This window comes from Cyprinodon variegatus, unplaced genomic scaffold (genome assembly GCF_000732505.1).
Source record: "Cyprinodon variegatus isolate N-32 unplaced genomic scaffold, C_variegatus-1.0 Scaffold1099, whole genome shotgun sequence".
NCBI lineage: Eukaryota > Metazoa > Chordata > Actinopteri > Cyprinodontiformes > Cyprinodontidae > Cyprinodon > Cyprinodon variegatus.
In genome coordinates, this window is record NW_015151552.1 from 58,350 (window position 1) to 84,258 (window position 25,909).

General features: G+C 38.0%; 1 protein-coding gene across 1 annotated transcript in view; it reads right to left on the bottom strand.

Moving 5' to 3' along the window:
- The window catches only part of LOC107101470 (partitioning defective 3 homolog), a gene marked incomplete at both ends in the record, with an annotated part of 175,735 nt that overhangs the window by 53,037 nt on the left and 96,789 nt on the right, over positions 1-25,909 (bottom strand). Inside the window, 4 exons of the mRNA XM_015400405.1 lie at positions 4,908-5,055; positions 23,876-24,046; positions 24,285-24,470; positions 24,685-24,717. Of these exons, the coding sequence (XP_015255891.1) occupies positions 4,908-5,055; positions 23,876-24,046; positions 24,285-24,470; positions 24,685-24,717 (538 nt within the window). The remainder of the gene's footprint in view (positions 1-4,907; positions 5,056-23,875; positions 24,047-24,284; positions 24,471-24,684; positions 24,718-25,909) is intronic.

Sequence of the window (25,909 nt, forward strand, 5' to 3'; positions counted from 1 at the left end):
TATACGTATATATATATATATATATGTATACGTATATACGTATATATAGTCTGCAGCATCAACACCAACTGAAATGCTTGTAAGTGCAACCCTGCTTGGGATTAAATTTGATTCTGATTCTACCAACTGCAGGATTCTTAAACTCAACTCTATACAGTTTAACAAGTCCAGCAGACGGGCTGCAAGCTTCCGGTCCAGATCTATGTGTGACTAAGACACCTGTACTTGGTGTGAATCTGGTCGAGATCAAACACAGAACGCTTTAACCACCAGTCCTAATTTTCACCCCAGCATGAGAAACCCACACCTAGTGACATTTTTCAATTACAGACAGCGGAAAGCTGTGTGTGATCTAAATGACCTTGGACTTAAAATTTGATGATCCATGGCCTTGAGTGTCCAAATGGGCAATGCATCTCAGCATAAAATACCCTTCACCTTGAGTAACTTATTTCACTTTAAATCTCTGTGAATGTTTCTTTTTTTTACAGCTATAGGCTTTGTTGACTTTATCCTCTTATTTATGGCAATTCATAATCTAAGACATATTGAAGGTGAAAGCATCATGATAAATAAAAAAAGGGGAAGCAATACTGTCTAATTTGAATCAAGCAGGATGCATTACAATTGGACTTGATGTACAAAAGCTTAATGTATGCACCTGTGAACTGGAGCTGTCAATAATTCAGTCAGCTAAATGAATCACCAGCATGTAAGAGCCAGCTCACATAGTTCAGAGGACGTCAAGGCAAACGAGCATTTCAGCCAATATGATACCACTATATCAACTTAAAGGCATGTGTCACCTAATCAATACAGTCATTTCTTTAGTTTTAAAATAGCAATTACAATTTTTATATTTAATTCAGTGCCATAATTATGAACAAAGAACATGTTATATTCTTTGTTTTCCAAAATGTCACCTATTTGTATGTGACATGTCAGAGCATTCAGAGTGTTGCGTCTCTTAGCTCTTTTAACAGAACCAAGGCTTGCCAGGAACAACTTTACATTTTCACTATATTGATTAGCTGCCAACTCCAATAAGTCACAGTTATAGTTGGGTCTTAATTTTTCAGCATCAAAACCTTTCCATTTCATTTACCTCTGTTTCTTGGTTCATTTATGATAGAATAGGCTGCATAATGGAGTGCAGCATCAGAGGAAAGCACCTGATTTGATTAGGAAATTCCTTTAGTCTCGTAAGGACTCCAAATCCACCAAGTTCTGACAGTACTAAATGTGTGCAGGCTCATGCAAGCAATCACTGCTGCAAAGATTTTCTATTTGTACATGGCTGTAACTCTGTCCAGGCAGTTTAGGTGTGCAGTGCCACAACTCAAACCCTGACGTCTAACCTTCATGATTCAGTCATTTAGCAGGTTTAGATATACTCCACATCAAGCTGTCAGTCAAGCCCTAGCGGCTGTGTGTCTCCTGACCTCGCAGAGCCGATCTCAACATCTGTCCTCTAACCACTACTGTCACATCTCGCACGCCATGCAATATGTCTGCGTCTGCCTGAAATAACACCCAGAAAAAGACAGAGTGGAAACGGCTACTCTCTGTCAGGCCTGCAGACATTTACAATCATACTTTTTATGTCCAATTTTGACACACAGTGCCTTTCTCTAAATTAAAATCTGGGAAAAAAATTAAGATGGTAGTTTCACTGCACAGCAATGATGTTTTACACCACAGTCATTTTTACACAGTATTTCAAATTGCTGAAAAAAAAAATATATATATATTTTTTTAATCTATCATTTCCTTTTTTTAAATGTGAGTGGATTATATTACCATGTAACAGCAATAGTTTGTCTGATTTAAAATTGGGTATCAGTAATAATAGTTGAAACTCAGAAAAAAATATATATATATTGGTTTTGTTTTGCAGCATTTAGTCTTTCTAATTGAATATTTAGTTGGATTTAATTGTAGATATATCCAGGATCTCAGTTCAATATATTTGCTACTGTACAAATATGTAAATACTAGTTGGTATGACAATAAAGTTCCATGAGTCCTTGATATATTTATCATCAGCATGTCAAACAACAAAAACTCTCATGATCTCGCACTGATGCCTGGTCTGATCACACACCTCCTTAACTCCGCCCAGTTCTCATTAACTCTCACCTGATCCACCTGCATGTGTCAGTATATAACCAGCCTTCAGACCAGTCATCAGTGCCAGATTATTTCGAGCCATTAGTGACTCATTCTAGCGTTCTTAATTCTGACCTGTCTGCCTCTTGACTTCTGAGCTTGCCTCTTCCCCCCTGATTATGATTGCCTGACCAATCTTCCGACTTCCGCCTGACTTGACTACCTGCCTGATTTCTGTCCTTTGTATACCGACCGGATTAACTTCCTAAATATTTAACCTGCCTGCCCTCGTCCAGCCAGTCTGCTGCTCTGTGAATTGAACCTGGAACGGTGAACCGACTCCTTCGGCATCTCAACGGCTCTGATCTCCTGACTCCGACCATCGACCACATCCCCTGACTTAATCTTTGGCTTCACTCTACACCTCATCCTGCTCATGTTTGTCTGCATAGTTCTTACCAAATGCCTTTCTTCCAACCTCCAATACCCCTGCATCTGGGACTCTCTGAGCGGCAACCACCTCACTGGATTGGCAACCCACCTCCTGGACTAGAACTGGACATTAAGACCAGATAGTGACCTACACGTTTGTGTGCAAGCACTTTAAGCAAAACCAGATCACTAACCTGTTTCCACTGTAGACGCTTATGCCACCCGCTCTGCTTCTGCTCTTAATAAACTGTTAAACCTAAACTGTTTGTCTGCCTCGAATACTGGGTCCACCTGTTCTGGGCCTAAAAAAACCCGGCATGTATTGCACATCTGACTGGATGCTATCATAATCGTGCTACAATTAGGATTCCCTTTCAATAAGTTAGCATTTTCAGAGCTTTTGGTGGTTATATATTATGGATTAACTGGTTGGAAAATATTTGAATTTGTCTTTCCCAGCTGGTTGATCCGGGCTGGTGAAGTCTGGTCAATGCTTGTCATAAGTAACATTTTCTTTTCATTTATAAAGTAATGAAGATATAAAAAAAAAACTCTCCTCAATTAGATATGTTTTATTCAAAAGTTCTAAAAGCATCACTTCCTGTAATATCTGCGCTATAACTGGTATTGTGTTTAAAATCAAAGGAATTCATGAAATAATGTCAGTTCTTCTGCCCTAACACTGTGCTATTTGTTTCTAAAACATGAAAATGCAGCAAAAATGATGCTTAAACTTAGTAATAGAAAGTGCAAAGAGATTTTGCACTTTTATGCTGTGCATATTCATGATAAGGTACAGAGGATAAGCATTGATCGTCAAGGTCATAACACCAATATATATGGATGTGAGCCAAAAAAAAAATCGAATTAATCTAAAAACAAAGATTAAAATGCAAAATAAATCTTACCTCAAATTACTCGAACATATCTGTTAGTTTAAATGTAAGATAACAATTTCATCTGTAAGCTGAATGAAAACTTTATGCTCCACCAATTAGATTTCAGTTGCCCTATTTGACTAGTGTGAGTCAGTGTTGTGTTGGAGTTATAAATATATACCCCAACCCGTACAAAATCCAAATAGAAGAAGTGCGTCAGTTTAAAAGATGAAGAGCTGTCAGAGAAACCAGGCGCAGGTTAATAACTCAGAGGCAGACTGAAGACATTGGAGGAAAATATCTGACATTTTCTTGTAGTGAGACGAGACATGTCAGAGATCTGAGTGTGCTGAGCTTTAGCAGTGATAGTTTCCAGCACTGGCAGCCACTCCACCCACCTTCCTAAAACTTTTTCACTTGCCTCATTTCCCTTCTACTCTACAGGAGATACATGCCCTTGAAGCTTCAATAGTAATTCATCTACAATTACTGAATAGGTCCTGATCAGAACATCAGTCTGCAAAGCTTGTAGAATAAACAAATGTTAACTATGTGGAACCGATTCAAAGAGAAATACGTTTGGCAAACAAACAAAGGAAATAAAAAATTAAAGGACTGCAATGAAGAGAGAGAGGGGGGAGTTCTGATGGCGGTAAAGTTTCAGGGGCAAACCTTATCGATCTGGAGTCTTAATTAACTGACGGATGCCTCTGACTCAGTCTGTGATCTTCTATGATCAGTGCCAGAGTGGCATCACTCTTGAGGGATTTGGAAGGGAGAGGATGGAAAAGTAATAGGAGAGTGGATAGACGAAGGGCAGAAGGGCAAAACTCCACAATAGAAAAGACCAGAAACTCACACTCCTTTAAATTATGATGGATTTTTTTTATCAAATGCCTTATTTAAAAAAAAAATGAAATAGGTAGGTAGTTTATAGAAATATGTAAAAATATTCTACAAATCTGACCACAAGCCCTGTTCAACAAACATTCAGGAACCTGCTGAGGGCTAAGAAGGGAGGAGGGGAAACCCTTTGCCACGCTCCATCATTCCTCACACTGATGCAATCACCTTCAGCCTCTGAAGGTGGATATGTGAAAGGTCTGTCAGTGGTGAGATGACAGCAGTGACTGGTTGAGGATTGAATTGCCAATTCTAATCTACCTAAGAAGCCAAGATCTCAGCCCACTGATTTAATTCAGCCAGAATTGAAATTGACCCAAATGAAACCAGTGGAGTGAAGTGGAGGTAGGGGGGATTGGGGCTGACGTTAATCCCTGGGGAGGTTTGAACAGCGAAATGGTGCCTCTTGGAATGTGAAGAAAAAAGATTGGGCTTTGAAAATGATGTTCCTCTAGGCTTAAAAAGAGGGAGGTGCAACACACATTTCATAAGCTTTGTTGTTAGCGTCAGACATCAAATGTATGCGGTTAGCAGGCAGAATACACGTCCCATCAATCTAGTAAACATAAATAAAATAAAACTCACCGTTGCGTGCAGGTACATTAGCCCGGGTTGTAGGCGTGTTGTCCAAGCTGTCAATAGATTCATAAACAAACTGGGAGTTTGGATCGTCATTGTTTTCTGAAGGAGACTTAATGGGAAACTCCAGCATCCCCGGGCTAGCATAGGCTTCCTGAGAATTGACAGATATGGAGAACAAGTGTTAGTCTTTTAACAACAGTAGGGAGATTGCTTATAATAGGTGAAATATTCAAACAGCTTTAATGTGTAATAACCACAAACTTTAATGTACCTTACTGGTATTTTACCTGAAGACCCCAAAGCATAAGAGCTCATGTTTAATGAGAAAAAAAAAATATGAGAAATTATTTTCTCATTTTTATTTAATCAAAGCCTAAATGTAGGGCATGTGGTTGTGTATTGCCCATTTTACTGTGAAATCTTTAATTATATCAAATCTATTGACTCTGAAAATATTATGATAGGTAAATAGGTTGTGTAAAGACGTTAGTGGACAATGGGACATGACTCTGAATGCCATGGATGCCCATTAAAAGTCCAGATATGAATGAGACTGAGAATATGTGGTAAAAATACAAAATAAAACAAAAATAAAACAATTGTGATACCTTTCTATCATACTGGAAAGTGCTTGATAGATTTTTTTTCTACCAAAATTGAGCAAACATTTCCTTTTATAGATTTGTATAGCTAGGAATATAGCTCAAAAACATCATTTAAAAAAAAGATTTGCTAAATATAAATGCACACAACACTTCTCTATGTATTTGGATGATGTAATATGATTTGTATTTATTTCATTCATTTTAAAAATTATTTTGTATATTAAATCATATTCAAAACACAGCATGGGTCTCTTTCAAAGCACCATGTATGTTAATATATCAGGACATTCCCTTTAAGAATTTTTCTGCTAAAGAAAACTTGGTTTATGTTCAAAGAGAGATGAGGCGTCTTTCACAGTGTAGCTTTTAAATGCTGGTTAGCAACATTATCCCAGGAGATTGTTTTCCTAAGACATAATCTAACAAAATAGAGATAAAAAGTGACAAGTGCATGATGTCGACTGCTTTCTTACTAATAAAAGAAACTATTCTTTACCTCATGGTTCTCATATTGTGTCATCCATATTCAAGAAAGATAGAACCAAGGCCTGAGTATCAATCTCAGCTTAGCTTGGTATTTTCCAGTTCAGCAGTGTGAAACTGGTCCAGCAGGAGTCCAAGCTGGATAAAGCTCCATGGATTTCCCATAGGCCAACAGACAGCTGTCTCTGACAATGAGCTTGAGTCAAGGGACCAGTGACATTTGCCATGTGGTCGATGTTCTGCACTGCTGATCTCTGAGCCCACCATGAACTTATCCCACAAGCCACCCCTTATACAGGGAGATGTCTGCTGTGACTCCACTATACCATGCAAATGTTGAGTTTTAACTGATAACAGGTTATCAGCTACTTTATTTTTGGACAAAACCAGTGGAGTGAGACATTAGATGCAATTCAGATGAAAAATAAAAATAAAAAATCTAGAATCTACTCCCAAACATGAATCTTTGACCCTAACAACCTGTTGTTTTATTATACTTCTACAGCAAGCTTTAAAGCAGGACACCCGGACCGGAATTGAATGGACCTACTGTCCTGGGGGCTTCATCACAAAGGCGAGTTATAAAAGCAGCGACATGTTAGGAAAAGAGGAGAGTAAAATCAAGAGAACTTGGACTTTAGTGTAAACATATGGGGCGGGACTGTAGGGGTTTTGCAGCCAAGGCCCCAGAGAAGCGAAGCTGTTGCCAAGTCGTCTAGCTGTGTGAGCGGTATCCACCACTACAGGGTCAGCGGTACTTATTGGAAGTTTAATAAAAATAAGAGGTTTAACGTGGTTGAAAGCACAAAATCTTGTGAACAGCGTGTTGATAACAGCAAAGAGGGAGAGGAGCAGTGCCTATGCACGGCTGGGTCAACACAATTACAATCAGAGCCATGGCTGCAGCCAGCCTTTTAATAAAAACCATCTCCCTGGAAAAATGAGCCTCAGTAAGGTTAAATTGTTGAAATTAAGATGCAATCAACTTCCTTTCTCCCCTTTATTTAACTGCTTTCTGCAGTTTTTAACATGTTTGTGTTAGAGGGGTTTGTGTGTATACTTGACTAGACAGGGCTTTCTAGAAACAAAGCATTAACTGGCATAACTTTTTTTGCATGATAGTGAAGTTCAAAGAGGAAAAGGACGTAAGGTTACCCTAAAAATAATAATGTATTTTTTTTGGTTTTGTTTTTTTTTGTTACCAATTTAAAGACATTTTGCTTCCCATACAGAAAGCTTTTTAAATTCAAAATGTCATAGTGTCAAGTTTGAGGTTTTATAGAATGGACCAAAAGCAAAGCCTTGTTTTGGCTTAGAAAACATGCAAGCCAAACCGAACGAATCGGTCCGCCCCTTAGAGAAGGGCTGTCATCTGGGTTCTTTGTTAGCCTGCAATACCCAAAACCTGTCTATGTTTTTGAGTCCGGGGTCCGGTGGTCTCTTTCCAAAAAAGTAAAAAAAATAAACAATCCACTGGACTTAATTTTCAAGTTTGAAGACATTTCACTTCCCATCCAGGAAGCTTTTTCAATAAACGAAAAAAACAACAACAACAAAAAGACGTCCCATTCCTAAGGGGCCGTTCGTCCGGTTCAATTTACATGTTTTCTAAGCCAAAACAAAGTGTTGTTTTGGTCCACGTTATAAAACCTCAAACTCAACGCTATTCCTGACATTTTGAATTGAAAAAGCTTCCTGGATGGGAAGCGAAACATCTTCAAACTTGGAAACAAAGTCCAGTGGAATGCTTTTTAACTTTTTTGGAATGAGTGTGACCTAGATGACTAAGAATCTCCACAAGCATGGCTTTCTTATGCATTTAGCCATGTTTTAATGCTAAATGATCTGTACTTGTATAGCTCTATATCAGCGGTTTTCAAAGTGCGAGGGAAAAAATAAATATGGATTTAGGACAAAGTTGGAACAGTGGGATGCGCGTGTGGAGCGGGGATCAGTGGAAATGTTTCCCACGTTAGAGGATGTTTTGGCCAGAGCGGGGATGAAGTTGGAGTTTTTACAGCAGGCTGTCTGCGCGCATTTGGATGGGATGCGCAAGCAATTAGGAGAGTATTTTGAAGAGGAGACAATGGCCAGTGGGTGAGAAACCCATTTTCCTTCCCCGTGACACTCAAAGATGGACTTTCAGCAGGAGAGGAAGAGGCTCTGGCTGAGCTGAGCTGTGACATGGACTTGAAACAGAGGATGAGTGACGTGTCACTTGCGCACTTTTGGCTGTCAGTAGGGACTGAATTTCCACAGCTCTCAATGAAGATCTGATCAAAATGTTTTTGTTAAGATGTGAAAACACTGTTGGTATCTCAAACATTAAACACAGAATCTCAGATGTAACGTTTGTTTGAGAAAACAGTTGAAAAGTGAGTTTGGGGTTGTTCTTATCATTAGAAAAATGAAAAAGGGCGTATTTCCATACAAAGGCCCCGATAGAATAATTAAAATGGGAGGAAATGTTTTAAAATGTTTATATAAAAAATTTCATTCAGATAGTGTCATTTTAAACGATGAGATTGTTCTAAAATAAAAGCAATTACGAGGTGTTTTGTAGTGGCATTTGTTTGTGTGTGGGTTGATTATTTAATTTATTTATTTATTTTTTTTTGGGGGGGGGGGGGGCAGGCATAGTGCTCCCCGGAGGGGGGCTCACCCTTTCATACTATGAAAACCCCTGTTCTATATTAAGTCCAAGGATAATAATGCACCCCACAGTACAATCAGTCATTTACACTGTCATGGTGGTAAGCTACATGTTAGCCACAGCTACCCTGAGTCTACTACACAATCTGCACCACTAGGCCCTTGGTAACCACCCAAACCAGACAAGGCAGTGTTTCACCCATGGACACAATCACTGGATGGATGCTGGAGCTGAAACTGGCAACTCACTGTTTACAGGACAAACTCCTCAGCTACTGTGGTAAGATTCCTACAGAAAAATGAAGCACCACTAAAAGAAAATGGCAAAAAAGAAAGCCACTGAAGAAAGAGATCCATAAAAAAGTGCCATGAGCCATGGAGAGAACATGACAGAGAGCAGGAGATGAGCTTGAGTCAAATTAATGTTCCACAACAGCTAAATATTAACTAGAGGCACTGCTACTCACTGACACTAACTTTTACGAGCAGAAAGATGTGTGTGTATTCTAGAAATGTTGCAGTGATAGTCAAATAGCCTTATAACTCATGAGGGAAGTAATTTATATATGTCAAAAAAAAGATGCAGAATTTGATATTCCACACGTTTCTTCCTAAAACTGAAATGAGAGTTATACTTTATTCAATACGACCCACTCCTGTTTCACAAAGCCTGGCAATGAGTCAAAAAGAAGAGTAAAACTGACAAATATGGTAATTTCCACTTAACGGCCACTTCATGCAAGACTGCCTCGTTCATTATAAAGTTGATGAATGAGAGCTGAATGCCTCTAACAGGGCCACAATAGGAGGTGCGGTTCTTTCAAAAGCAGCAGCGGATGCCATCTGAGAGCCAAGCGGAGAAAGCAAGCCCAGTGGCCATGCATGCGGGGGACCAGGTGGAAGCAGAGTCGCATACCCAGGCTGATGTTTGCAGGAAAACCTGACTGCTCAGTGAGAATGGACTAATTGTAAGCTATATTTCATCAGTGAGTCAAACAACAAGACCCCAGCTGGATGTTTTTAACTAATAAGCCTCATCAGGCTGGTCATGGTGAGGGACAAAAAAAAAGACATTTCTCTTGAGCTACAGTTACATAAAAGGGGATTCATATTTATACCCTTCAGTGTCTAACAGTAAATACTTTACTGTTTCTATATATGTAGAATGAATATCTTGGAATGGGTCAGAAAATTCAGAAATCAACCCTGTTAAGAACTCTTATTTGCCATCTGAGCAGTGGGTTTGCAAATCCAGGGATATTTTTTAGACTCCACTAACCCCTGCACACAATGACGCAGTCAAATATCTAAAGGTTTTAACTTTGTTATCACAGAGAGATAAGCTCTGTTGAGTTTCAAGAAGTAGAAATGTTTCCTGGTTTCGCTGCAGGAACTGCAAAGCTGAGCTGCCTGCTTCATAAATTCAGCCCAGAGGGATTTCTTCCAGATCCTCTCCAGGATTCAAACTGTGTCTGTCATCATTTATAAAAGTAAACTCTGAAAGTATCTTCTCTGGAGCAGTAACAAAAATTCCAAGAGAAACCCTGACAGCATAAGAATAATGGAAAAAATAATAATAATTATTAGTAGATTTTTAAAACTTGTATTTTTTCTCTTCCAATGGGAAGGGAGTTATTCTTATGTTTTAAAGAGGTTTGCAAATTGTTTTATTAGAGTTTGGGTCAAAAGCCCTTTAGAGTTTGCAAATTCTGTTTCCATTAAGCTCCTCTAATGCGATACTTCAAAATGTGCATTAATAAAAGTTTATGGAAACACATCTATACACTCTGCATCCAGCCAAACTCAGCTTGATTTAAGAGGAGCTGCATCTCTTTGTTAAGCATTTTCAAAAGCAGGTATTATTTTTCTTCTACTCCACAAATAAGTGAAAGTTTGTGCTCTACCGAAAAAACAACAAGAAACAAAACCTAATAAAGACATTTAAGCCAGTGACTTACACAGAACAAATTATAAACAAGTTCAAAGGTTATGAATCCTTTTGCAGGAGACCTCTCAGAGCTGTGCAGGTTAATTACAAATGTGTGTTTTTGCCTTGCAGGACAAACAAATGCTGAAATCTGCATAGCTTAGATCAAATACTGCAGCAATTTAATCTTTGTTTATTCGGGGTTAATTAAGTCTGCTTGTGTGCATGCTAAAGCTTTGGGTTTTGCTCGTCCTGTTCACTGACTTGAATGTTTACCGACAAGAGCCCGAGTGATGAGCTGTGACATGTCCATACAAACTCCGCTGTCAACCAATATTCAAATGTCAGCTTGTGTTTCACAAGGAATTATCTTTTCTTGCACCAGATAAATACATGTTTGCTTAGCAGACAATTTGTTTGTAAAATAGAACAATGTTAGAGTATTTAAGGTACAAACCACAAAAACACTGAATCCAAAAATCTTTAAAAAAAAGAATATAAATTAAACTATATCTATAAAAAAAACATAAGTAGCCTCATAATGAGAAAAAGCAACTACTTGTTCTCATCAACGTGCTTTCAACAGCTTGATTAGGGAGCTTATTTCCAGACTTGTTTTGGAGTGATATTTTTAATCTATTCTCACCACAACTTCACATTTTGCATTTAAATTACCTTAATCTAGTCATTGTCTGTGGATTATCCTGCTGATTGAGGGCAAGGGAAGAAGACTGTCAGAAAGATACCAGTCAAGATCAGCATCGACTCGGCTCTAGCAGGATTCAAAAAATCCCTACTTGTTTAATTAAAAAGTACTTTTGTCTTTCAAAGTTAAATAGTAAATATCTGCATTATTTATTTGTTGATGTTTTATTGTCTTAAATAATGTTTTGCAGTAGGAGCAGCATCATTCCTACTTGTGTTTCTTTCACTTTACTTGCCTCAGCATCTACCTGACCTTGAGTAATCAGTAAGGAAGAAGAGGCCGTGTGTTAAAAGGTTTGGTTTTAAGCTTTCAAGCACTGCCGATAATGTCTCGTCCACGGTCATTTCCGAACCTTCTATCCTGGTCTCAGCCGGTTGCCGTGGACCTAATCCAGTCAATCTCCACCATAAAGCTGTAATTACATTCTTTAAGCTGCTGCTTTCTACCCAAGGCACAACTCACCTCTCCTCCTCCAGCCAGATACCCCACTTTCATTAGCCAAACGTGTCCAGAAAAAGCTCTGTCTAATGCCAGCGCTTCTAAAAGGGCTTTTTTTTAATATAGCAAAACTTCAATTCACCAAAACACAACAGAAATGGTATAGAAGAACACTAGAGCAATGCAAAGGCAGAACCTGATCTCCTTCTAAAAAAAACATACAGATCTACATGCTGTCCCTGAAGTCTGATTTGTTTTTTTGTTTGTTTTTTTACTTTTTAATAAAGTTTACATTAAACTTGAAAAACTTAGTAGCTAATTTGACAGCCTCAAACTGGTTCTTTATTGTCGGACCTACATCAGACATACACAAACTTTAGTGTCAAAATAATATTTGGTTGCACAAAGCTTACATAAAGTGCTGATGAAGTGATCAAGAATGTAAACAGTGTAGGACATTGCACTGTAAAACTACCCATTCCCTATAACCTTCTCATATTTTGAACCTTAATAACGATAGCATTTAATATATTTAATTTGGATTTAAAATTAGTTCCACAAATGCAAAGCAACGCAGAGCTGATCCTGGATATATTTAGCCCCTGAATCAATATCTGTCACCTGTGAGCATTTAGTAGTATACTTCCACCATCTTTGTGCATAGACTGACTCTTGGCCAGCTTTTTTTACAAAGTGGCCAAGGTTCATCCAGGAGGAATGGAGAACATCTGTGAACATCTGTACTCAGTTCTCCATTGAGTTTATGTTTGAACTTGCTTGTTCTAACACACGGATATGCTTTGATCTCAACCATCTGACTGAAGCTCTGACTCTTGTTTTAACTCTGATCTGACTGTCTTCACAGTGAGGAGAACCCAGATAAACTGCAGTCCTTATTCAGCCTGGTTTGTCATAGATCCAACCGTTTCACGTATTTGAAAGAACAAAAATCTGATATCAATGTATATGTTTAATTTCTGTTTGTCTTAATTAGAAGCCTGCTAACAACTCATTTTCTTGTTATACCATCATTGACTGATATGTTACTGATTTCTGAGCCATAGGTTAAATGACCCACATGCATTACTGCTATCAATTGTTAATGTTTGATTTGATTTTTTAATCAATGTTTCTTATTTGTCGTATTTGAACCCTTTGTAATATTTTTTAAGATTTTGTCATTTTCATGTAAGTGTAGAAGGAAGACGCAATATTGGTTCAAAAAATCCTTCCTAAAAGAGGCAGAACAAATCAGGGAATCGGTGAGACTTATGTCAAAACAATCAGTATTGCCTTTGAAAGAAATATATGTAGTTTCTTTTATATGTAGATCTCTATTCAAAATCTGTTTTGATAAAACCAGAACACCTTACATGGATGGCTGGTTCTCTTATCTAAGTAGAAATGGGCATTTTCGTTGCATCATATTTACAGTATACCCCAGAAGAACAAAAAGTTTTGGAAAACTAATTAAAGGTTCCTAAACACTGATAAAATTAAAAATAGAAAGTAAACATAAAAACTAGTAACATTTCATCAATGTATTTTTTTTAAATATCAAATGTTATATTTTTTCACTGTGATTTAAAAATATTTCATCTTAAAACAGAGGGTCCCAATAATTTTGGAGAGCAATTTAAAACTTTTAGAGGAACATGTGATGCTGAAGGAAAAAAAAAAGATGTTTTATGATTTCAGTCTGGGTATGTGTGCATGTTCCTGAATAACACAATGATTTTAAAGCATGGAACTAGGCACTTCAACTCCACAGTCCTCTGCCGTGCTCAAGCTGCCCACTCAACCACTAGATTCAATATATTATTCTCACAATTGGTGCTATTGAGTTTCCCCTGCCGCTCCTAAATGAGTTAGTCCTTAGAGAGCCGGTTGGGAATGAGGGCCAGCAGCACTGGAATTGCATTTCTGCTGCTGTGAGGTCTACTTCTCTCAATTTACTCAGTGCATCGTTGTGAACTGCATTTCCCAGAGTGCAATACTGTGTGCCCCCCCTCCACTTTATCACTCTCCATGAGTCATTGGTGTTTGCTTTGAAAACAGTGAAACTGCACATGTCATGATCCAACTACACTTCAATCAGTCCACATTAAGTTGGGAGGTGGGGTAAGCACAAAATCCCCTCCTCTTTCTCTTAACTCTGTTGTGGGAAGCAACTAAGTGTTTTAAGGTCTCTCTCAGCAGTGGTCAGCTCAATACTAATAAAAGCATAATCTACTAGACCAGGACTCTGATTGATAGCTCTTTCAAGGCTCTATCGATCAGCCCTTCTCTCATCCCAGTTAGCGTCTTTTGTTCAAGCCAGCCACTTCCTTCCCCCTTGTCTCTTTGCATAAAACCTCTCTGGCTGACTAGCAACAATGCTATTGGAATAGACTGCAAACAAAGCAGTAGGCAAGCCAATGAGATCACCGCGTTGGTCTTTACAGAGCAAGAGCTCATATATCTTCTTAAGTCAGAGTCACTAAGATTCTTTCCCCAACAACAGTGTAAAATAAAACAACTAAAGAAGTATTGATAATATTGTTTTTATTCTTTCCACCTTTTCTGCTTGACCTTGACCTCCCCACATATATTCATAACTTTTAATGCGTTAACATATTCTGTAATGACACAACACTAATATATGCAGAAAGCAGATTTAGGAAGAACTGTTGCTTATCTCCTGTAAAATTGCCAGGACTGTCAGCCAAACTCCTCTTCTATCTTGTGCAAACTGACCAAAACAGAATATATATATCCCAATGGATGCTGTATCCATTTAGTTCCAGTGTAATGCTCAGGATGGAGTTCATCCTGTGCATCTGTCACTTGTTAGACGGACTTCTCATACCATATACTGCTTGAGGTGGTGTATATTGTATAAAGCCTGGAAATAACAGCTTCTCTCTCTCTCTGCAACCAAGCATCTGTTCCGAAGAAGAACTGATGTCTAATGGTAATCCGACATCTGTCCGAATGTCTCTTGGTGTTATTATTATCACCATAATTTATCAATTACCATAAATACTAAAAACCTTGTCATGAAAACTATTTACTTTTACTGTTTTCAGTTCAGTCTTATAAAGTACATGTTTAGGAATATAAATATAGACTCAAAAATAAGAGGGGAAACTTAAAAAAGGCACTTTGTCTCTTAATGTAAGGGAAATCCTGCAAGCATGTTTGCATCTCTCTATGCTGATGTAGTTGGCCTGCATTATAAGAGGCAGGGTAGTGCAGAAGTTTAAACAAAACCAAGGAAATAAAGGACAAACATAAATATTAATACCTGCATCTGACTAAAAAATCCAATCAAATATTCTATTTTTCCGTCAAATCTGTTGTGAAGAAGGTTGAGGACTGGCTAGAACAAACTGTCATTGGAGAGTATGTACCAGATATACCCTCTGTATAAATATCCTAGGCAGTAAAGATAATAGTTTAGTGGCTGCTCAACAAGCACTGTTTCAACTTTAAATGTAAGAAATAGCATCGAGTTGCTTTATACAGTAGCCCAACAAAGCCTTGTTTTAGCTTTTTTCCCCCTTGTTTCTGCTTAGACAACATTCAAATTATAACGGACAAACAGGTCCACCCCTTTGGAATGGTGGTCGTTTGGCTTCTTTTGTTAGCCTGCAATTCCCCATACCTGTCTATGTCTCTGAAAGGGGGGGTCGTTCAAGCGAAATGTTGGCCTGGCTCAATAGGCGAGGTCTTCTGTTGCCCTGTAAAGACGTTGGGGTTGTGATGAAAATGGGAAGGGATTAACTCAATTGCTGCATTGTAGGTTTTTGAAAGCTGAAATTTGAGCCCACCCCCTCTGTTTAAGGTTGGTTTTTCTATCTTAACATACATGGCTTCCTTCCTGGGTGCCATTCCGAACTTAGTCTCGCCCACAACGTTTGAGGTCGGGAAGTTCGGTCTGGCATTGCTCAACAGTAGCGCGAGTATGCTAGCACAATATCTGGCGATCCAATCAAATTGTCAGGGCGGGCTTTATACGATGATTGACAGATGACCAACAGTAACGTAATCAACCACGTCACCAAAGCGCCCTTGGGTGACAACAACAATGGTTGCCGCTGGAGAGTTTAGGTGAGTAGATTCTGCTATTAGGTCTGTTCTAGAAGATATCGACAGCAAATTAATTTTAAAAGAGGAACAGAGAAACGCGATCAAGGCTCATCTTCTTATTCTAGGCGTGCAACTGCACGCTTTGATTTTCGTTGACAACAACTATGCGTGGCTTAACATACGTCACGCACTCCGTTGCTCTTATTGGTTGTAGGTCTACCCAATTGAGTTCAGAGGCATTTCTTTTCCTGGTTCGTTCAAAACACGCCCCATAATCACAGCTCTATGGAGCAGTATCAGACTCATATTCTGACTAGAATTGAGTAGGACTACGTCAGGCTATTCCTTCACACCCCTCTCAAACGACCTTTTTTCTTGGTCCAAAATGTGAACATTCTGGTCCTCAAAAGAATGTCATTTGATCATAAGGTGCAGATGTACCGCAAAGTCTTGTCCCGAGGAGGTCTAGTGGAATTTTGTGTTTAGAGAAAAAAAAACTCCTGAGGATTTTCTCCAAACACAAAATTTCATTACATTACAAACCAAACAAGTCCCCAAAGTAGAGACTGTGTCTCTCTGCCTATCACTCATGACATCCCCTTCCAATTGCTGTGTATTTCGAGCCAAGATAGAGCAGAGATTTAACTCTGATCCAAGCAGACACAACTGCAGAGTCGCAGGCGGTCTGCCCGGCCTAAATCACTTATATCTAAAGTAATTCCTAAGACTTCATACGCATACAATCTTTTTTTTGCAGTCAGACTTGAGGCTAATTCAGATCCAGTATTTCTCAGCTTTATCGAATACATACCAAAACATCCAGTGCATATGAGCAATCACATTAACAAACAAGCAATGTAAGGGTGCAGGAGAAACTACGTACACTCCATCAATATTTTTGAGTGATCCAAAATGTTACATTTCCTTTAAATATGCATAAAAGCATACAAGGTTGCTGATAATGTGTCATCTAAATTACTCCCACAGATCAGAGCACTGTGCTGCAGCGATCTTTGTATAATCTGTGTAAATAGCCACCACTCTCAACATGAAACCATGTTATGTGACGCCTCATATTGTAATAAGACTAATTTCTCTTCAGTTTAAAGCTCTGATGTTGATTAGTAGCTGTCATGTGTGGTATATCAATACAGAGACAGGAGTAAATGCTCACATGACTAATTATTTACTTGTTTAGGAAGAGATGATGGATGTGGGACTTTAAAAAAGTTTAAAAGCACAGACTTTGTGCTGAGACACTTTCTGCCCTTGTTTGTGTTGCATGATATTCACAAAAATTGAGTGTATTTGACAGGATACTTTTCAAATGGTTGGAGGAAAGGGAAAATTGGCTCCACACTCATTTTGTCAGGCGATTTAGGATGTGTTCTGGCTTGAAGAAATGATGGTGGCTAATGTGTGTCAAGAAACTCCTAGAGATTAGCATCATACATAATCTCTAATTAACGCAGAACATGCATCTGCATCAAGTGATGTGAAAGGAATGTATGAATTAAAATTAGTCAGGCATGCTCATTTGATTGACTTCTTTTAGATGTTATCAGATGAATATCTCCGTAATACTGTGGGCTGTGACATATGTTGCAATACAAAGAAACACTAATCAACCACTACACTGGAAGGAAACAATGTGAAAAAAAGGAGGTTGCAGTTTGTTTCTTTGCATCTGATAGAGACTGAATCAGGATAATGACAGGTTGTGAAAAATATCACCCATTCTAAGCCTCTGTAATGGTAAAAGAGAGACAAATCAATCAACAATACCGAAGGATCAATTTTTTAACAACAGATCTGATCTCAGTCACAAGACTCAGAACCAAATCAAAGACCATGGAAGTGTAGCTCAGAAAATAATGGGATTAAAATTACTTGTTAAAAATGGAATAGTTGAAACCCATGACAATATATTAATAGAACTAAGACACGGATGTAGAAATTGCACAACTCCAGAACAGATATGCAATTATAATGCGTTAAACAAATTGACAGCAACCAATCATGTCACAAGACAATCTAGGGCAGAACAGTAGTTCTTCAAATAGGGAATACTAGAAGACAACATACATTATTTATCTCTTCTAACACCAAACTTTGGTCATTATACCAAATCACAGCAATGGTTCTAGTGATAGTAGCTTCACAAAAGTGATCATGTTTGACCACAAACACACCAAGTCTAAACAAATAGAAAAAACACAGCAATTCATTATCAGACCCGTATGAATACAGCAATTAAAACTGAGAAAAAACAACTGTAAAACCTTAGATAACGGAGGCATGTGGCTTTTATTTCTTTTGCAGAACAGGTCTATGTCTTCAGCCTTACAGAGCAGCTGAGGGGTAGTGCCATTTTGGCTGTGCAGTCCACAGAATCTGTGGATATGGATTCACTCTGTATGTTGGCCTCAGAGACTATGGGGTGTTGCTTTAATCAACCAATGAGGTTTGTAAAGGTATAACCATATATGGAGGATGCGATTCTACCAAAACACTTTAATCAGAACTAATCTTGATCACTTCAAATATGCATTATATTCAGTCAACCAAAACTTGCTTTGCACTTTAACAATAATACTTCCTGCAAAGATCAAATGGCCAAATGGAAGTACGGACAGTTGGATAGATAAACGTATATAAATAAAGCCACCCAAACCTACTCGCATTCCTCCCTAACCCCTCCCCCTTCTCTGTTTCATTAATCTACAGTGCTTGGCTTCTTTCCCCTGCAGACAGTGATGGATCTGATTCATTTCACGGTGGTCATTTCTGGTAGCTTCCAGTTCCCCCTCCCATTCCGCTGGGTGACAGATTCAAACTGGTCTAGCTCCCCAAACACACACACACACCCACACATGCAGTACCTAACCAGTGCAGCAAAAATAAGAAGTCGGGTTTGATCTTCTGTTGAGATAACCCAAAAGATTTTACCTATTGCTAAAATTGTGTATTTATGTGTGGGAATTCTGTCTTCAAATACATCTGCAGTTTAAATGTGGCCTTAATAAAAGGCAACAAACTGTAGAGGAACCAATCCCGACAAACTGCAGTGTGCGACATTGCTCTGTTGTCTTTTTTTTTTCACACTGCTGCATCACGTTGCTTCTAAACTGGAAGACTACCAAAACAACCAATTTTTGTTTTGTCTGTGCCTGTTGTATAAATGCCAGCAGGTTTGTGGGTGAAAAAACAAAATTTAACTTTTATTTTTTATTTTTAACTCTCTACTGCAATGTTTTTATGTGGACTGGTGATTATTAAAAACAAAGGTTTAAAGGCCAAGTTTGTCCATGGCCACCGTAGCTCTTTGATAGAAACCCAAAATATAGCGCAGACATTTTAAAATGACTTTCCGCATCTGATTCATGTGGTTCTGTCATGACTAATCATAATTTAAAGAAGTTATTGACTGAAAGAAAAGACTAAAAGCGATCAAAAAACACATGCCGTTATTGTTTTGAGAGAATTTTTAGCCAAAAATAGTAAAGGGCTGCTGTAAAATTTAGATGTTATGTTATGGACACTGCTGGGACCAGCAGAGGTAATATGGAGTATTTTGATTATTATTCCAGGAAGCAAATTTTGTCCAAAAAAAGAATGAAAACATAACATGAGTAGTCTGTCCAAGGCATCAGTACAAACAGTAGAGGAAGTTGGCTGTGGTTGCTGGAGCTAACTCTCAAATGTACATGACTAAATCAGCGAAGGACCTCAGGAAGATATTTCCCAGAAATTCTAAAGGTTCATAAGACAGTTGTGTGAGTTACCAAACACAGCATGGTCCCCTGTCTCTTTTCTTTTGAGACAGGGGTAACTGGCACAAGATCGCCTAATAATGGAATGCGGCAAAGTTTCTTTTGAAAGTCAAGTCTTTTTCGTAGAGCATCATCAAGATGATCAAAACCTTTTATCTGGGTAAACCAATGTTGTAAGACTTAAATGTGAAAATGAGGGCTTTAAGGTTTACTTCCTGTATGGAAAAGCCACTTATTAAAAGAAGTAAAATAATCGGACTTAATCATTAGCTGTAGATATGCTAGTGAAGATTCTCAGTCATCCAGGTCCATCCAATTTTTTCAATTCAAAATGTTAGGAATAGCGTTGCTTTAGAGGCTATATACATGTTAGGCTACCGTATGTACTGTAGCCTCAAACGCTATTCCTGACATTTTGAATTGAAAAAGTTTCCTACAGTAGATGGGAAGCGAAACGTCTTCAAACTTGGAAACAAAGTCAAGTGGATTGTTTTTTTTTTTACTTTTTTGGAATCAATTGTAAAAGAGGAAAGACAGCCATTTTTTAAAGAAAACATAAAATCTTTAAAACATGTTATTTGAGAAACATTTATCCTTTTGGAGAATTAAAGGAATTTAATTAAGAAATGATATGGGATGATGTTTTTCTCCCTGCCTGTAAAATTTGTACTCTTGCTATGAATAAATGAATTACATTTTAAATAATGTCTCAAATATATAGAATAGAAAATCACTTTATAGCTCCAAAACTGGGAAATTCTGTTATTTATATATGACATTGCGTAAGACTATGAACCTGTTATTGCATGGACAAAGTCTACAGTAGGCAGGCGATTGCCTAGCACCCCAGCAGAAGGGGGGGGGGGGCCCTAATGATGGGACAGCTGTTTGATAATAAGTGGAAAATGATGAAAAAACATAACTCTACTAAAACCTAAAAACTACTAAAGCTTAGCTGCAAAAAGGGCCCTTTCTACAGGTTTCCACATGGCACATTTGGCACTAAACCTGATTCTGTCCATTCAAAAAGGGTAGACAGCGAGTCAGCCACACATAGAGGGCAGTAAAATTAGGTCGCGATTTAACTTTCTGAAGTTTGCTTCTCTGATCTGAAAATTAAAAGAAAAATTTTTAAAATAATCCATTTTGAATCATTATCAATTATTTTACAGCTGTAAAAACAGCAGAAATATGCAAAACCCAAATAATCATTTTCTTCAATTTCCAGGTGTGTGTTCTGTCCTGCCCTAATCATTTCTGTTCAAAGGTACCAACGATCGTCACACATGTGGCTTTTTTATAACTTAAAATCCCAAAAGTGTAATTTCAAAGTTAACCAAACATAACAACAAAAACGTCCACCTTTGGAATAGACCAAATGAGTGGAGCAAATGACTCTTTTGGTGTGAATATGTCCTTAAAATAAAAGCAAAGTCCTAGTTCCTGCATAGAAAGAAGAAACAAAAAAAGGTAGAATATGTCAAATGGCATTGAGGCCATCACCTACTCTCAACTGTCTGCATTCTTGACGTGCCTTGAAAAAAAGTTTAGATGCTATGCTAGCTTTTGGGCTCAGCGTCTTAAAAGCAAAAAAAAATAATAATAACACTGACCCCTAATGTGGGGCGCTCAAAGCAACGGGTGGTTTGTCCAGTGGATACCCAAGTGGTTTAAACCTCATACTATAGCTCACAGCTGATGGAATGGGTCATAGACGTTACTGTTTTAGCCCTGAGTGAATGATGTGCAATAGTTTTTTGAAGATTTAGGTGCAAAATGTGTGCCGTCAGTCTCTCTACAAGGCGTCTGGTAAGGGATTAAAGTCAACAGGAGACCGACTGGACTCAAGTGATATGACTCAGTGAACCTTTGGGCTGAGCTTCCCCAGGAGGGACATATGTCCTCTGCTCTTTGTCTGAAGGTGGAAGAAAGGGGAGAGAAATCAGAAGGAGAAAAGGCAGATAGAAAACAATATACTCCTCAGATAAAAAACAGTGCTATTTTGAAAAATATAACTGTCAACATGGTGGCCAGTGTCTAATGAATTCAGCCGCTGTCAGTGGAGAATCGCAAGAATGGGGTAAAAATTAGCTTTGAAACAAAGGGAAAAACAACTGCATGGCATGCATGTGAGTAAGAAAAGAGAAAGACAGTGCTTGGAGGATGAGAATTAGCAGGGAGGGGCACAGCGTGGTACTACAAACTGACACATAGCCACAGGACATGGGCTCCAATTAGAGTCACAGCAGCTCTAATCAAATCTGATCTACAACCACTGGCCGCAGGGCGACTCGGCGTGCACGTGCGTTTCAATGCATTCACACCTGCAGTTCTGCGCTACGTTCACATTGTGAATCACATATCAGACTCGAAGAAAGGATTTCTGCATAGGCTTCTTTTTCTTAATACAATTTACAATACTTTTGTTTAATTGTTAAATGCCCTGTTTGAATTGTTTAATAAATCAAAGCAAATACAATGAAAATAAAAAACTTCAATTTTCATTCCATTGTCCAGCTGTTGGTCATAAGTCAATTAAGTCATCCTTATTTAACATGCTGGGCTTGAAATTAACTATTTTGTTTGCTAGCCACTGTGGCTAGTGGGTTTTCAGAGTTACTAGCCACTTAGCATTTTCACTTTCCAAAAAACGGTTGTTAGAAAATTATGTTACATACGCTAAAAGCTGAGTGGGCTAAAACTTATTTAAACTATATTAGCAATTCTGTTAAAAGTAAGTGCTCCTTGTACATGCTCATCAAACTAGATAAAATAAAACACTACCAGTCATTATTAGTGCTCAGCTCTCATAAGGCTTTGTGTAAAGCCCCTTATATATGAAAATATGCAGTGTACACAATGAAATAAAACATGTTTATAATTGCATTTTAAATGTGTTGCTGGGAAGAAGATGATTATTTTAAAAGAAAAAAAAACTGTTAAAATAAATATATATATACTTTGATTCAGCCAAGAGAGAAATATCACAATCAGCAAGACAGAAAAAGATTAAAAACACTCTCAATACATTAACAAGCAAAGATTCTATAAAGTAAGAATTCAATGATATTTTACCTAAACTAAAACTACATAAATGAATCCTATGTTATCAAACTAAAGTTAAAAACAACAGAAGCACACAGTGGATAAGGCTGTGAGTGAATTAAGTGCATGGGGGATCTATACTTTTTTTTAACGCAGAAGTTAAAACAACAATATTATGTGTATATCTTACTTTTTAATTTAACAGGGGTTAGTGGAAGCTTTGTGCACGTGTAACTCATTTTCAGTCAGAGAAGCAGAGGAAAACTGCTGAGCTGCATATGAGTCCCTGTCAGAGATTTGGGGACATGCAGTTTTCACTCCTCACTGGAGAAAACAGTTTAACTCTGAACAATCAGTGCCTTCATGTGATGTCACCAAGGTCTCCAACAACACAGAAAAAAGTCACTACCTTTGTCAATAGTATTAGTTTTGTAAAAAAGGAATAAGTCGCTAAAGGAATCTGAAAAGTCACCAAATATAGTTATAAAATCTCCAAGTTGGTAAAAGTGTGCTTAACTGCCTTTTTTCTGTCTTCCCTTTCTACCCTCTATCATCAGGTTGTTGTTTTTTTTTGGCTTTATAACTGAGTTCTCCACAGGGACCACCTTTCTGAGGTGACATCGATCAAACAGACCAATATGCACTGCAAGGTGATGCTCATGGGAGATGTAGTGTCACAGAGTCAAATAAACACAAACTAGAATTAGGTAAAAAGGATGCAATCAGCCAAAGTGGTCAGAAGGATTTGCTTTGCTACCTAGCACAGCTGAAAGTCACCTGCTTTTGCAGTTCCATCAGCTTTATTATATACATCATAACTACCAAACCTTCTCCTTATTAGCACTCTCTATAAAACTAATATGGAGAGCAAAGCATTAACCAGCATGCAATGCCTGTATTCAATTTGTTTTAACCTGGAAATACCTTAAATGCATCATGTTGCAAAACAACAAAAGGAGAAAAGAGAGCAGTTTTTCTTTTCTCTGTCAGAAAGTACTGCCTTTTTAAACTGCCTATATATCTCATCATTTTATAACCTCACAGCACTGATACAACAAGCTGGTTTGAAAAGGGATGCTAATACCTAAACCTAGTAGCACTTAGAAGGATGTCCTTTCTGATCAGGAATTGAACAGATTTTGTCAAGTTATCTGTCAAGGCAAATCTAGTCACTCCATCCAATATCTCAGATAATCTTGACCTCAATAATTAGAAGTTAAAGCATGAACTAACTTATAATTTTTACAGTAATTATAAAATTACTGGTATACCTCACTGTCCTTAATCAGTCGTCGCGCCACAATGAGCTGAATCATTCCTCGCTTGTTGCCCTCTACCGACATGGACTTTCGAAGTGCTTCCATGGCATCCTGGTTGGTCATCCCAATCAGCGACTCTCCATTGACAGCAATGAGTTGGTCATTGACAAGAAGACGGCCATCCTAAAGAGAGACAACATTTAACACCATTTAGCAACTATTTATCTATTGGTTCAATAAATTTTTCAAAATAAAATTGGCTTTAATATGACTTAATAACATCCCTCAATACCTAAGATGCAGCAACAGGAGTTCTATACATGTTACTGTTGCAGTAAACATAGCATGTCAAATAATTTCAATTTATCACAAACAATGGGCAGAAGGTAAATAGAAGTAAAAAAAAAAAGTTGCAACTTGCCTTACTAGCAGCTCCTCCATTAATAATAGATTTCACGAAGATTCCAAGATCAGCTTGGCTCTCCTTGGACCGGTTCCCCTTAACGCTGACTCCCAAGCCTGCTGAGCCTGAGTCATTGAGCGGGATCTCAAAGGTCAAAAACTCCCGCGTCCCATCTGGAGTTAGCACTATGTCATCCTCCTGTTTCTGAGGTGGACATTGAAGAAACAAAAGAGATGAGAAGATGAGGATTTCTTATACATCACTCTTTGATAACACATATTAAAATATCTTTAGAACAGGAGCCCAAAACACCAGACCCTAGACCCATGCTATGTCTTGGATGCACTGACAAATAGCAGAGGTGCTAATAAACCCTCAATGCAATATAATACACCTGGACTTTGGTTGCTTTACTTACTTGGCTAAATTGAAAAAGTGATGGTGAGTTCCACTGTTGCATTGGAAAACAAAAGAGAAAACAGTGATCAAGAGAGCAGATATGACCATAAAATTGAATACAGGAAGTATACGGTCAAGACAATCAATAAATAAATGGTAAGCATGTCCCATAGCTTAGAACTGCGATGTTCCATTGACCATCTTGTTGAGTATTTCCATTCCAGTATGATGACCCTGGTAAAGAGACAGGGCAAGCAGAGCTGAACTCCGAATTACGTATAGGTGAAAACTCAGGGATTCCTTTGAATAACACCTTTTCTTTAAGGGCCATTTAACTCTTGAAGTAGTAAATATTCATTATAGAACTAGCTCAATTAATCAATGGTTTTTAAGAAGAGAAATACAGTTTTAATTTCAGCCTAGTGGGAGCAATAATGCTGTGATGTTTCAACTTTGTGCTTATAAGGAAATAACTTAAAGGCATCGATCCAGCCTTATGACTCTGAGGTTCCTAACGCATTAATTCATTACTAAACTGTATTAAAAGCAGGCATCATTGTTATTTTTCTTCTTCTGTTCTTGATCTGACTTGCCTATCTTATTTAGCTGTTGCATGTTTGGCCACATCCTTCAAATGGGAGCTTTATGGTCCGTCAGCTCAGTAATCGTTTTCAGGCCGTATTAATCTTAAGCCTAACAACTCTCTGTCATTTTTTGATTAATTAAAAAGTCAATGTAAAGTTGCCACTTTACCCCTACCCCATCGTTCACCAAGAACACAGACAATATTGATCAAGGCTCATTTTGTTAATGAATCAACTGGATAGAACTTTGTCCATTAACCAATAGTGTTTCAGACTGAAGGAGGTCTTAGATCCGTGTTAAGCAGCTGCAAATGAATAAAATATAATAAATAAATACATATGATCTGCATATGGGTACAAATCTAAGCAGATTCAGAATGCATAAATAGGTGAATAAAATTAACATAACTCTGGCTCCGCAACACTACCCGTTTATTCAACAGAGATGTATTGTATGACTTCAATATCAGATAGACGTTCTACTAATATAAACAGAAAATGGAAGAAATTACAGGACAATCATAGGTCAGCAATCATATAATAACAACCTACATTTAGTGACGATATATAGTCATATATAACAATCACTAAAAAGGGAAGGAAAGAAAGCAGCAGCAGACATCAAAGAAGAGTCACACTATGTTTCAGCTACTGTCTATC